This window comes from Hippoglossus stenolepis, chromosome 13 (genome assembly GCF_022539355.2).
Source record: "Hippoglossus stenolepis isolate QCI-W04-F060 chromosome 13, HSTE1.2, whole genome shotgun sequence".
Taxonomy (NCBI): Eukaryota; Metazoa; Chordata; class Actinopteri; order Pleuronectiformes; family Pleuronectidae; genus Hippoglossus; species Hippoglossus stenolepis.
In genome coordinates this window covers 15,264,592-15,279,096 of record NC_061495.1, presented here as the reverse complement: position 1 = coordinate 15,279,096, position 14,505 = coordinate 15,264,592, and the positions used below count along the sequence as shown (strand labels likewise).

Here is a 14,505-nt window from a genome sequence, read left to right as displayed (position 1 = left end):
GCAGCAAATTAATACTACAACAAGTGTTGTCTGTGTTAAAAGGCCAACGCCTGACGCTGTTCTCTGCACCAAAGACCACCATTGTTATCCAAATCTATTAAAAACACATAAGTGAGCCACTTTGTTGCACTGGAACACTGACACGTTCCTTCATAACGAGGAACAGGGGCGCTGTAGTTTATCTGAATTAAATCCATGTGTACCATGTTGCTGCTAATACTCGCTAACCCACGAAATGTATATTAATCTACAGTTGAAAATAGTCCCCAACCAATGCAATATTTGCCCCTGTTTGAGTTTCCATTTGCTAAAAGCTGAGGTAGAAAATTGTTGTTGTTTCGGGGTCAAGTTCACAGACAAGGAAGAAAGTGACGTTTTTGGTCTTAGGACCCATTTCTTTAAGGACAATACGAGTAAGAGACAGCTCAACCCACTTCTTAGTCCACTCACTTACTTATATTCCAATATGTCCTCAGTTGAAAGTAAATTTTCCTTTGGATGCTCTGCAGCTCTGCACATTAAACTGTCCATTGGTCATTTTGGTAGGTAAGAGACAAAGCAAAGCTGGTGGAGGATACAGCTTCCTTTTGTGATGACTTACTACAGATTTACAACACATTACAAATATCTATTAACCATTCATAACAGCCATATAACTTTTAAAGTGTGCCTCAGTAGACAGTGGCAGCCTCAGTTCTTTTCAGGGCTTGAGCAGTTACACTCATTGATACAACAAATTCATTTGTATTAAAGGGGAAAAGGAAAATAAGTTACAAGAGGACAAAGGTATAAAGTAAGAGGAGCAAAGACAAAAAGGTAAAATGAATGAAAAAGGTTGAGAGTATTTTTTACTTCAGCAACAGGATGTTTTTGACTGACGACAACATGTCACCACTCTGTGCAAAGTGCAGTAAATGGGTCTGCTTGTCAGGAAGTCCAGCAGACCAAACAACATGTCAGTGCAATAATGGATCACTTAAGACGGTAATTCAGGGACGGTTTACACAGAAGCATGAGTGAGTAACAGTTTGAGCATGTGCTGTATGTGTTCGCCTCAGCTGGAGCAACCTTGACTTTCTCTTCTCTGGAGTTTAACGCTGCATTTCATTATGGTTTAGGCAGCCGCCAGTGGAGGACAGTGACGAGTTGGAGGGTGTACATGAGGTTGTGATGACCGTTCGGGAGCACGTGTCCATCAAGCCTGGCTTCCCTCGGACTGGAGTGAGGCAGGGCTGAAATGGGTCTGTGTCACGAGCAGGCAGGGGTCACGCTGGTGGTTTGGACAGGGAGGGTAACACTAATGCATCCTGGCAGCGGGGGCTTTTTCCATCAAACACTCAAGCACACATACTCAACATTCAAACACAGGAGCGCACCATAAACACCCGCAGTTGTTGTCTCCCTCCTCATTGCTCCAGATCTCTCTGTAACCGACACACTAAGACGTCATCCATGGCAGCACTTAGGAGAAGTGATGCGATTAAGTGAAGTCGTGGAAAATGACTTCTTTGTAACAAATCCCTTCGGTCTGTAACTCTGCGTGAACGTTGTTCCACTTTTAAATCCATCCTGATGAGCAGCTCAATGGAAATGAGAGAGTTGCATTTAAACTGTGGAAGGCTACGTAATTAGGAATTTGCAGCAGAAAATTTCCATCCCTTCAAACGACCGACGAGGACTGAGGGGAAGTCGAAAGCTCCGTGGGCTTTTGTTTAAGGAACTTCCAAAATCACAATGAACCCATGACCAGCAACCTTTTCAAGATGCAGAGGGGAAAACGATGATTTAGTCTCAGCATTAGTGCAACTTGAGGTAGCACGAACAGACCATGCGCCGACACATTCCTTGTAATGAGGCTTTACGCGGGAACGTTTTTCTTTTTCTTGTAAGAGCAAGAAAGGACTTAATACAAGTCCAAGAACAGATGAAATATTTAGGAGGGATACAGCAGGGATGATGTTTCAGGGTCATTGCTCCTGGCCAGAGGTCTGGCAGGGTTGGTCATGAGATCCCTATTACTCAGTTTTTCCAGTTATTTATACATGCAAAACCATTCTGTCTGCTTTTCGATCAAAGGCACAGTTGTTTTAGAGGATATTTCTGCATTTTAGATCATTCACTCAGGCCATGTCATTGGTTGGACGAAGAAAATTGAGTCAATGAACAACAAAACAAATGTTGGTTATCTTTGATTCCACGAAGCTGACAATAAATAATTCCTGAAATGGCAAATGGAAATAACCTTTTAAAGGAGTTTAAGGTAGTTTGAACATTACAGAGGTTTGACCCTCATGTCTGTGCGGTAAACATGAAGCTATACAACCAGGAGCCTGTAAGCTTGACATAGAGACTGAGAAAGAGCTAACCTGGCTTTGTCCAACTTCTCCACCCTCACTGAGCAGAAAATCCTCCGCAGGCTTCAGATGAGGCTGGTGCAGCAAGTCGAGGCAGGATGTAACATATCAAATCTGCAGCAGAGATCACATGTTTTTGTTTACATCCCATTGACACTGGTGTTGGATCGTTTCACCACAAACTCTCTTGACATTTCCATTGGTGACTTAACTATGTGTATGGCTCCGCTTTTTCATCCCGATATATTTGTTTTCATGTCTCTGTTGTGTGTTAGAAACATCATCACACCCCCATCCACCCCACTTGCTCGCAGTAAATTCTGCTGAGGATCAAACATACACCTCCTCTGGAGAAACTGTGGAGGATCTCTGGAGTTCAGTGGAAGTCTGAAAGCAGCTTAGGTCTCATGTGTGGTTCCAAACACACAAAGTGTAAAAATAACATATTAAGCTTTGGGTTCCCAACTATTTATTGGCTGGGTCCAGTTAATCAAGTGAGGCTAACCAGTTTCTGGCAGTAGAGTCATATTATGTTACAGTGAAGGTCTTAGAAAAATGTACTCGTTTGGTTACATTAGAGCCTATTTCTTGACCAAGCGCTGTTCCTTTGTAAAATTAAGCTAAAGGCTAGCCTTCTCCAGGTGGGAGCATCATATCAAATTACCATTAAAATGTGAGAAAAATTGATTTGGGTGGTCACGCCCCCAACTTTCTTCGCCAGTTACAGTCACTTGCAAGATGGTAGCTGGGCTCATCATCTCCTGGAGGTATCATATGTTATAGGTAAAGATTTGAGGAAAATTAACTCATTTGAAACATGAAATCTACCGACAGCAGATGGTTACCCTTGCTTTGTTCTAGCAAGTAACTGCACTTGGCCAAAAAAGTTGAGAACATAAACTTGATAAATTCAAGTTTATTACTTGTTAAATTCCTGTTTATTTCTTGACTGGGTGCAGTTACCTGCTAGAATTGAGCTCAGCTAACCATCGACTGGTGGTACCTTCTATTTACTATATTACCATGAAGATTGGACTAATCTCAAGGACAAGAGAAATATACCATTGAGAGTAAAGTCACATTTGTTGTTGAAAGTGTGCCGCGTGCACGCGTGTTCCCTCACCACATTTGAATGCCTTTGAAAGTTGGCCCTTTAGCAAGGAGGAATCAAACCTCGAAAGCCTTCCAGTATATAATAATAGCGTGTATCTGCAGGCAGGCTCTGGCACTGAGAGATAATCCTGGCCTGAAACTCACACCACATACAGCAAGAGAGGGAAAGGAGGAGGAAGGCAGCAAAGAGAAGGATGAGCTCTTTTAGTTTTGTTTGTTACTCTTTGTTTGCATCCAAGATTTCAGCGTAGGGGGGTTTCAGAACGACACGAGCCCTGAGAGGAGCAGGAGAGAGCCCAGAGAGAAGAAATCAGGCTTTGAGGTAATATATACGTTTTATTTCTGTCTTTATTTTCAGCTTCTGGAAACCCAAACAGTTATGATTCAAAATAATAATAAAAAACAATTTTAGTACCTCTATTCCATTAATTCATCAGTTTGATTTAGTTTCAACTTTATTCAGAATGAAATCCCCAAAACTTAAGTAAACACATCATCGACCTTTTGAAAAATAAGAATCAGTCTCTGAATTAAATATTTATTTCTTTGATTTCTCTCCTTACAGGGATTTCACTGTGCCTGGTGCGGTATAAGTGCAAAGGAGCACTCGGTAAATAGGAGACCTCTGGAAGTTTACTCTGAGTGGAACTGCCATTGATCCCAGAAAACAATTCCACTTCCTGCCCTGTTGCCGGAGAATGCTTCCCAGCAAAAAATAGAGCACCAGGGATGTAAGAAGAAAAAGGGAGGTGGTGGGGGAGAGAGGAGGAGGAGGAGGAGATGGAGGAGGAGACAGAAGGCAGGGCCACGGGGGGGGGACTCTCGTGATGCCCCTGCTTTTCTTCTCGTGCCCCCTGTGTTGACTAACAGTCTGGCTTTGGGACGACACTGAGCTCAGACACCGTCGTCGAGAGGCAGCTCCTGTCATTGTTCAAAAGAAGAAGGTGGTCCCTCCATCACACTCGTCCTCACCTGCCATCTGTCCAGAGGAAGACTCATCTCACCAGGGCCTCTGACATGGAGCCTCTACCTCTTTAGAAGCAGCCGCCCAGATAACCCTCAAGCAGAACAGCAGGTAAGAAAGCAAATGAACTTATCACAAAAGTTAAAAGACTTAAAAAAATGCAGATGTTTGGGTAAACGCTGTCAGCATCCCTTTTCAAAACTATATTAGTCTCTAAGGGAATCAGGACACAGTATCTCAGAGGCCTGGTGTGTGTTTGCATCGTCCCTGTCGTCCAGGCAGGTACAGCTGTCACCCCACTAGCTCCCACTTCTTTCATCTAGCTCTGTTTGTCTTCTCCTGCTTTGCCTTCTCTCCTCATAACTCCCACAAGAGTCAAATACATTCAAACAAAGTGGAGACGTTAAAAGACAGAGCTACCTGCAGTGTGTACAAACTGGAGGAAGACTCCGAGAGACTGTATCCTGTCTCTTAACCACCGTAATATTCCAATGTATTAAATATTGAGATGTGTTTTGGCTCTAACTAAGGCATACAGTCATACTGCTGTTCTCTAATCTGAATTGATGATATGCATGGCTAAAAGTAATCAAGTTCTCAATCAGCCAATTATGGAAAAATGCTGGAAAACTGAAGAAAACCCTACTTTTATTAAGGAAGGTTGCCAGCTCACAGGTAAACAAAAAGACAAAGGAGGTGAAAGCCGCACACGAATATGTCGAATGTAATGTCTTTATTCAAAAACCTAACGTCAGAAGGAAAAAAATCCGAAGAAAAAGTATCAATATGACAAAGTAGAAATACTTCATAACAAGTAAAACCTTGTGTTCATAATGTTGCTTCACTAAAATAAAGTGTCATCAACAATATGTTTAGTTAAACGTATTCCCTATGTGTAGATTAAATGTCTGCAGATCTGTCGTGCATTATACTATAACACTTGATTATCAGTGTTTTACCAGATTTAATGTTATAGTTTGACATTTACCTATTTCTTGAGTGGTATAATTTACTAAATAACAAACATCAATCATCAAAAAATCAAAAATCAAATATAGTTGTATAAATATAGTGGAATAAAAAGCACACAATGTATTTTCTGAAATGAGATTGAGGATAAGTATTAAAAACATTCAAGTAAAGTGCACATACCTCAGACTACTTATCTACGCTGTTAGTGTAATTTTAAAAATGTTAATAATCCACCACTTCTCAAAAAATAGATTCGTAAAAGTGACCTGATTCAAGACTTTGTTTTAAAAGCCATTAAAGTGTCACAAAAGGATCATTGCTTAAATGAGTAACGACAAATTAGTTGCACACAAGCAATCTGAGCCAGAGCCAAAGTTTTTCTATTTGACACTGAGGACAATCTGACACTAAAATTAAATCAGCATTGTTGCAATAGTGTGAATAAAGAGTCCTCATTAAAAAAAAAGCAATATAGCCAGATGATGTTGCTGGCTATATAATCCAATACGTACATTATTACATTTCATCACAAATAAGATAGACTTCAAATGATAGACTAGATATTTGTTTTGGTTTTTATCATTCAATCTCCAGGAATAGCAGCAATCCAGATATTTCAGTCAGCACGCGTCTTACACAGATCTTTCCTCCATGAAAACCCCTTGCAGCTGTCTCCCCTGACAGCTCCAGTGTAATGCCATATGCAGCGAAACAATGGATCATAGCAGGGCTGTGGGTCTGTGTACAGTATGTGGGCAGATGAAGAGCCAGACAGCCATGTAAGGTAGCAGGCAGCACATCGGCCCGCCGGCTTCTGCTGGTGTGACTGATATATGGCAGCCTAGATCCACGCTGGCCTGTAAGGGCTTGACGACAGGTGACTCACACGAGTGGGACGTTTTCTCCCCCACAGCCCACATCAGACGCACTTTGTAGGTCACACTCGCCCGAGCCCACCCTCTCGACCAGACCCGATACAGCTAAACTTAAACGTGCTCATCCTTGACCGTAATGCCGGCACTCGTGGGACCGAGCAGCAGTTCAAGTTTGAGAGCCACGCTCCAAATATAACGCTTGAACTTTAACAAATTAGTGCAAATAGTTGTTCTAACACAATAAACAGGCCTCAGTTCTCCCCATCAATCTCTTCATTATGCCTCAGCCCAGAAATCAGTATTGATCCCTCGGGCTGGTGGTAATAAAAGTCACTGAGCCACATTCTGGGTATGTTTGGCATCCTGTGTGCAGATCTGTTGATTTGAACTCAGACTGACGGAGCTTGTGTACCGAGCATCGAGCGGCCGTGTGGTTTGGTTTGACTTGTTCCTCGAGCTCAAGCTGTGTCTGTTCCACTGAAACATTGCTGAGCTGTCACAACGCTGCGACTTTAAGTGTTGCTGGCAAAGATATTTTTGTTTGAGAGCTGCTGGCACATGGGCTCCTTGTTTGGGATCATTCAATACGAGCTGCGACGTACAGTTTTTATATCTTAGACAACAAACAATGGAGCAAAGCAGAATCTGGCTCGGAGGCAGTTTGTGGATTCGGACATTAAGTATTTGTTGGATCGTGTTGTGTAGTTATGGTGTTTAAAAGAAAGAACACACATTAAGTTTAAAGATGAATATCGCAGGATTGTTTTCCCCTCTAGACTCCTAAAAAGCCCATCCAACATTATCTTACCTAAAGTGGTGATGACTGAGAGATTTGGCATTTCTGATCAAGTTTTCCCAAAAATATTAAACCCTAAAAAACCAGCAGTGATCAGTAAGAAAAAATGTAAAAATCAACACAACATGATTTTGGTGTTACACTAGTTCTTGTGATAAACGCACGGCAATGGAGTTCCCTAAAATACACAAATAAATGAAGTGTTCCTGAGCTGGAGCCAGTAATATGAACATGGAGTATTAAAAGTGGTCTATCTCCTGAGGCCACCACGCCAAATTTGGCTCTCTTATATATTTTTAGATCCCAACTTCAGGGGCCCCTCCATTGTGAGTCTGTGAGAGCAAATATCTCCCTCTAGAAGATGTCAAATACTGTTGACATTTTTTTGGGGGGAAATAAATGACTTTTCTCTTTCTAATGAGTACAGTACATTCACTTGTCAGACAACGTGGTTTCTAGGGCCGGCGCGTTGAGATGTGATGGACGATTGCCAAAAAATCGACTCAATCTCCAGCAAATCCTCTCACGCATGTAATAACACAACTGTACTTGATGCACAACATGGTGCAAATACTTTTCCTTCCACTGATGTTTGTCTAAACACACGTTCAAGGGAAGCAGGCCAAGGAAACGTACACCGCCATCGGCTAATTGTCTGTATTTTTATGAGGACGACGTGGAGACGGCACTGTATCCTGGTCCTCGATGAGGAGCCGGAGTCTGTCAAACGTGGCACATGGAGCTGAAAGTTGTACATGACTGAGGGGATGTTTAAATCAACCCTGCCCCCTGTTGTTCCTGGTCTGTGGATTCACTGCAGGCGGAGGGGAACCAGTGTAGGGGACACAACTGTTTAAACTCATCTCCAGCTTTTATTTTACTTCTCTGTTGTGAACTACAAACTTAAGACTTAGAAATGTTGGAAATGCAAATAAAAAGGACACTAACATACCTGAAACATGCGCTTCACATTCAACTGTGCAGTAAAACACATCGTGATACGCTCCTATAAAACTTTAGACTCCTGCCTGAGGTGCTGTCTCATCCCACACTGAAGGAGAGTCACTGCCCTCTAAGGTAAAACCGTGTCCAGCAGGCCAGAGAATTTATCGTTGTGCTACAGGGTAGAGAAAACACACTGCCTTTATTCCTGTAGCTCTGCAGCAGCCGTCACTCCACACTGGCGCAGTTTAGTGGCTGCGTTTTCTTTCCCTTTCCCTCCGTGAGCTGCCTGGCCGCCGTCCAGACCAGCTGAGTGTCAGTAGGCATCTGAACGGAGACTCAAACACAGCCACATTCACTGGGGCCAGTTTGACCGTGAAGTGGTGAAATCACTGCGATTATTGGCTGCACAGTTCGTATAGTGTCCGCTTTGTCACTTTGTCACACCAGTTTATCATATCTCTACAACACCTTTCCGAAACGTGACACCCACATGAGATCATCCCATGACGCTGGGATCAACGTCAATAGACATAAGTCAGACGTGCAATATGCTCCATTTGCGCAGTTCACCGTTCTGAACGCCTCATAACCAGATCGTCCATTACTCCTTTACTCTACCACAGAAATGATAAACAAATATGACAGCCGGGACGCTCCACAGGCAAACCAGACGGCTCAGCACAGGGCACGATGTGTCTCAGTAAATCCCTGGTTATTGCCGGTCTCTCCGAAGGCCAACTGGAGTGCAGGTATCGCAGAGACAGTGGTGGCAAAAATGTGCTTTTAGAGCCGAGAGGTTCTCTTGGCTGCAGCTTTTTCAACCTCCCCTCCCTCTCCCTTTAATACCTTGTTCCTTTTGTCCTTCGGAAATCATATTGTTTGAGATTGCTTCCTCTGAGAACAGGAAGGGGTAGTCGAGGGAAAGAGACGGAGACGAAGACAGCTGCCTTTTTCCTGGCAGGTCTCATATTGTCATGTTTAGCGCTTTCCCACGACTATAGTGCTTCTGTTTATCGTTTTTATATTGTATTGGTATAAGTATGATGTCCCAACAGTCCCCTTATGAAACTACATTAACATAACATTACATGTCATTTTGCGGATGTTTTTATCCAAAGCCACTTACATTCAAATTCTATAAGGGGGCCATTTAGAGGTTCAGTATTTTGCCCAAGGGCACTTAGATGGGGAAGACTGAGGATCGAACCGCCAAACTTCTGGTTGGAGGATGACCACTCTACCCCTCAGCCACAGCCACAGCCATTTAAACTGTCTATATGGATTTTAATTTGGATCTGCACCAAATTGCACACACTCGTAAATATCAGTCCCCTAAATATACATGAAAATGACGTGAAAGTGAAAATACTTGTAAATTCCTGGATCTACCACCTGATCCAGATCCCCACCAAAATGTAACGGTAGCCTTTACCCACACTACACCTTTCCACCAAGTTTCGTGATCACCCGTACGGTAGTTTTTACGCAAAAAATACTGAACTGATTTCCTTGAAACCTTATGGGGCGGTGTGTAATGGGCCTGACCCAAGGAAGAACCCATTACATTCAGATAAATGGATCCAGATAAACGGGAAGATCCACAGATATTTTTCCCGTTCATTTGACAAAGCAAGATCGTGCATTGCCTTGGTGGAGATATACACACTCTCCGAGCGGCATATTTTACATTCAGGAGCATGTGATGATATTTCACATCACATATTTGAACTTTGAATCAGTCCAGGAAGAGATTTCTTTGTTGCCAGGGTCTGAGTAAGTGCGGAAAACCGTTGTCAGTAATATCAGATAAAAAAACACATGACCATTTTAATGTGTACCTCCTGTTATTGTGCAGGCTGTACACCTCACCCTCCTCCCCCTCCAGACTCTCGCTCTGTTTCTGATTTATTCCAGTAAAGATCATGAGCTTTATCCGGTCAAGCCTCTGGCGAGTTCCCTCAGTTCCCAATTCCCTAAACTGAGCGTCCAACTGGTCTCCAACTGTGACCAGTTAGCGGGTATTAGGTGCATACTGGAAAACAAGTGTCACACCACCGACCTTCCTACGCTGTGCACCGGCGTTTATCAGCCTTGGGCGTGGATGGAGTTTCCTCTCCCACATGTTCTGGCGGGGGTGTTTTATTTGCCACCTCCCCATGTTGTACAGATAAAGAGCACAACGCTCTGATTTTCCATCTTATTGCCATATATATACTTCACAGAGACACAGAGGGAGGGGGAGAGACAGACAGAGAGACAGACAGAGGGTCATGGTCATTTAGACCATCTCTCTCTCACACACACACACACACACATATGTAACCGGGCAGGCAATTCAGATCCCTGCACACACAGTGGACTATTTAGCAGGATCTCTGTGGGGACATGGAAGCGGCCGCTTATGGATCAAACATGGAGGGAGAGGAGGGATGGTAAGAGATAACATCAACTCCCTGTTTGGCTTTTTTTCACTCTCTGTTAGTTTAATTCTTATACTGTGTATCTTCTCCTGTACCTGGCACACCATTAAAGTACCAGTTTGTCTTAACACACGGCTATTGAGGAATGTATATGTGTTCTATGGCTTTGCCGTGTAGGGCGGTAACTTCAGATGTGTGTGACGTGTTGGAAAAACCTGTCAAACTGTAACTCTCAGCCGTTCTTTCTTTATGTTACAACTCGTCTGCTCTTTGAGCTCTAATCGCATAGTAAAAAGCTGTAGGTAGGTACATCAACACGGTGCATATAGATGTCCTAGGTCGTCCCTCAGTGGAGGTTGATGGGTTTTTGTTAACCCCTCGATGATCGGGGGTCATTTGTGGCGCCCATAAAGCCGTCTTGTGAACTGCCTTATAGGGTAATTCTTGGCCGAGACTGTCACTGCCATGTTTGGGTCATACCCAAACTCTCACACTCGCACTTAGACAGACACGCACCACATAGATGGAGGAGTCTGATTGATGCTTTGAGATCGTTTTGATTTGCGGCTCGTAGGAGGGTTTCGTGGTTGCAGTGGATATCAAAGTCCTGTCGTTGTGAGTGACGTCTGCTGGTTAATGTGCCACAGGCCAGATGGAGCTCAGGCAGGGTCACGGCATTAAGAGGACAAAGTTTCCCCGCTTTGATTTGCCCAGCGGTGGCCAGTTAACCTCTGTCTGTCATATGCAATTTGGAATGGGAAAAGAAGGAATTTAGAAAAACAACAACACACATAACATAATATCAAATATGTTTTCTTAAAGCAACTCGATTATTTACTTTTATGTGACTTCTGAACTTCCTCTCCCTCCCTCCCTGTGTCATTCTCTCTCTCTCATGGGAGAATTACTGTTCTCATGCCATAGTGTCCAGTCCTCAAGCAATTCACAGACAGAGAAGCTATTTTTATGTATATGATGCTACACACAAATACGCCGAGGTCATTTCATCAGCAGGAATGCGCAGGACCTACAGATGCCTATGACTGATTAACTGTATTTATCTTTTTTTCCTTCTCTCCCTTCTTCCGTCCCCTCTCCACCCCAGTGACTTCACCTTTTCACCTCCACCACCTCCTCATCTTGAACCCTCTCTCCTCCCTCTCTGATCTCTGTGTCTCAGGTGTGTGTGTGCTAGGCCTGTGAGCAGCAATGGGGGACTGGAGTCTCCTGGGGAATTTCCTAGAGGAGGTCCAGGAAAACTCCACTTCAGTCGGGAAGGTCTGGCTCACCATCCTCTTCATCTTTCGCATCCTTGTGCTCGGCACAGCCGCCGAGTCCTCCTGGGGCGACGAGCAAAGCGACTTCCTGTGCGACACTCAACAACCGGGTTGCACCAACGTGTGTTATGACAGCGCCTTTCCCATCGCCCACATCCGTTACTGGGTGCTGCAAATTGTTTTCGTCTCCACGCCATCCCTCATCTACATGGGGCATGCCATGCACACGGTGCGCAGGGAGGAGAAGCTGCGGAGGAGGGAGCAGGAGGAGAGGGAAGGGGGAGGTGATGGTGAAGGAGACCTGGAGGGGGAGAAGGAGTACTTCCAGCAGAAGGAGAGCGGGAAGCAGTTGGGAACTGTATCTAATGGGATTGGTCGTATTCGCCTGAGAGGAGCGCTACTGCAGACTTACGTCCTAAGCATCTTGATCCGTACAGTAATGGAGGTGACGTTCGTCGTGGTGCAGTACATGATCTATGGGGTGTTCCTCAAAGCACTGTATCTGTGCAAGTCATGGCCCTGCCCCAACCCTGTCAACTGCTACATGTCCCGGCCAACAGAGAAGAACGTCTTCATCATCTTCATGCTGGTGGTGGCCGGCGTGTCTCTGCTGCTCTCTATTTTGGAGCTCTACCACCTCGGCTGGAAGAGCATGCAAAGGTGCGTACGCAGGAAAGTTATACAGAGGAACAACCAGAGAGCTGTGACAGTGGCCGCATCTGCAGCCTTGGAGCAAATCGGCCCGCCGAGGCCCCCAGCCACCTGCACCCCACCCCCTGACTTCAGCCAGTGCCTGGCAGCACCAAGCTCCATGAACCCCATGACCTCCATGGCCTCGCATCCCTTCAACACCAGGATGGCGCTGCAGCAGAACTCGGTCAACTTGGCCACCGAGCGGCATCACAGCTGCGACAACCTGGAGGACGAGGAGGACTTCCTGAGGATGAGGTACGACCAGGCACCCATGGAGATGCCCAACAGTTGCTCCCCATCCCCCAAGCTGCACTCCGGCTACATGAAGGACAAACGCCGCTTGAGCAAGACCAGCGGGAGCAGCAGCCGGGCTCGCCAAGATGACCTGGCAGTGTAGAGAGAGTGTGGAAAGACTGGCTGACAAGGAAGAAGAGGAGGGCGGGGTGGACCTTTAGAACCAAGATAAAGTGACTTGTGAAAGTTTTATTTCTGAATGAAGAAGAACTGACTAACTACGCAAACTCTGGCATTTGGGCCTGACACTTAGCAGTCGGGCCTACAGACTGTAGAAGGCTACAGAAGATGGACTGAAAAGCCACATTATGAAGGCACACTGAGATCTGTGAGTGGACCATGTGAACTTGACGTGTGAAAGCTCTGTGAGCAGAGACATTTAAAAAACAAAAAACTGATAACCAAACTGCAAAAGGAAAACAATGTTGAAATGAGAACAGGGTAACAGGTGTGATACCTGTGACTATTGCACATTTTTATGTTTTACCATAAAAACTAACGGAGTGAAAGAGACCAGAATGGCGTGCTGCATGGCGCTTGGTGTGAGCGGACTTAGGGAATCGTTCATGATAAAACAAACTATTACACACATCTCAACTATTCAATTAATTCTGGATCAGCCTGTGAATTTAACAATCAACAGTTACACAATGCAAAGAAAACAGAAACTTGATGTACAATAAACTGTGAAGCTTGCTGCATATTTGCAGTGAATGAAGGTTAAGTGCCTTATGAAATATATAGATTAAGAAAACATCAATTTCCAACACTCAATTTCCAACACATGGCTCTTGGAACACTGGTTCCAAGAGCCATGTAACTTTTAATGAAGCCGCTTGTTGACCTGGTAACCTGATTGCACTACACAGCACCTGCAGGTCAACAAACGAAAATGTTACTGAAGAATAATAATCTGAACGAGTGTGTGTGAAACTTTATTCATTATTCATATGTTAGACAGGGGCCTTGTGCAGAGGTGGTAGAGAGAATGTAGCCAGTTAAAGGAAAAGAGAAGGTCCTGCATGGGCGGCGGTTAAGAGATGATCCAGCCACACGGTGGCAACCTTGCACTAATGTTTTTCACTTGTTTTCCTCCTGGAGCCATTGAGCATATACTGAATTTGTCCCTATGCAATGTATGTTTTGGTCAATTTCTTTGAATGTGTTTCATTTCATTTCTGTTGTCTGTTCTTATTGTTTGCAGTTTGTGAATGAACATCCTTGCAAATGGAGGTTTTTACATTTTATCCTACATATCCACACAATAATCATTCTGCTAAGAAACCAGAGATCTAGATCAGTCTGCTGTGCGCTCACTGCAGTTGTTTCACAGACATCTATGCAACAAATGTCTTCACTAACCCATCGCAACTCATTAAATCATCAACTGTCAAACTGTTGTTCTCAATATGTGTGATTTTATTTTAGAATATAGGACAAGATGGTGAATATCCCTTATATGTTTGAAGGTCTTCTGCGCAATTTAAGTTACAACTGCCATTAATTAGGGCCCGAGCACCTCCGGTGGGAGGCCCTATTGTATTTCGAAGGATTTGTATTTCCCTTTTGGGGCTTTTTCGGGGCCTAGACATGCTCAAATTGTTACCAAAGTTTGCAGGGAATTCAAAACCCCAAAAAGTAATTGTATTCTGGAGTAATTTGAAATAGGCGTGGAAAAATGGCTCAACAGCGCCATCTAAGGAAAAGCCCCTCAGTTAGCTTTCACCGATCTTCACAAAAATCGTAGCCCAGGTGTATCATGACAAGACAAACAAAAAAGGTGCAATGGGAAAAAAGCAACA

At 44.1% G+C, this 14,505-nt stretch overlaps 1 protein-coding gene across 2 annotated transcripts; it reads left to right on the top strand.

Annotated features, from left to right (window-relative positions):
• The first annotated feature begins 4,143 nt into the window (after positions 1-4,143).
• On the top strand, positions 4,144-14,098 carry gja5a (gap junction protein, alpha 5a). Of its 2 annotated transcripts, none has more exons than XM_035175506.2 (2): positions 4,144-4,542; positions 11,545-14,098. In XM_035175506.2, the coding sequence occupies exon 2, from the start codon at positions 11,649-11,651 to the stop codon at positions 12,804-12,806; it is 1,158 nt and encodes a 385-aa protein (XP_035031397.1). In that variant the 5' UTR covers positions 4,144-4,542; positions 11,545-11,648; the 3' UTR covers positions 12,807-14,098. The 2 variants fall into 2 exon arrangements, with proteins under 2 accessions (XP_035031397.1, XP_035031398.1); XM_035175507.2 differs by lacking the exon at positions 4,144-4,542 and adding an exon at positions 10,181-10,451.
• The last annotated feature ends 407 nt before the right edge of the window (positions 14,099-14,505 follow it).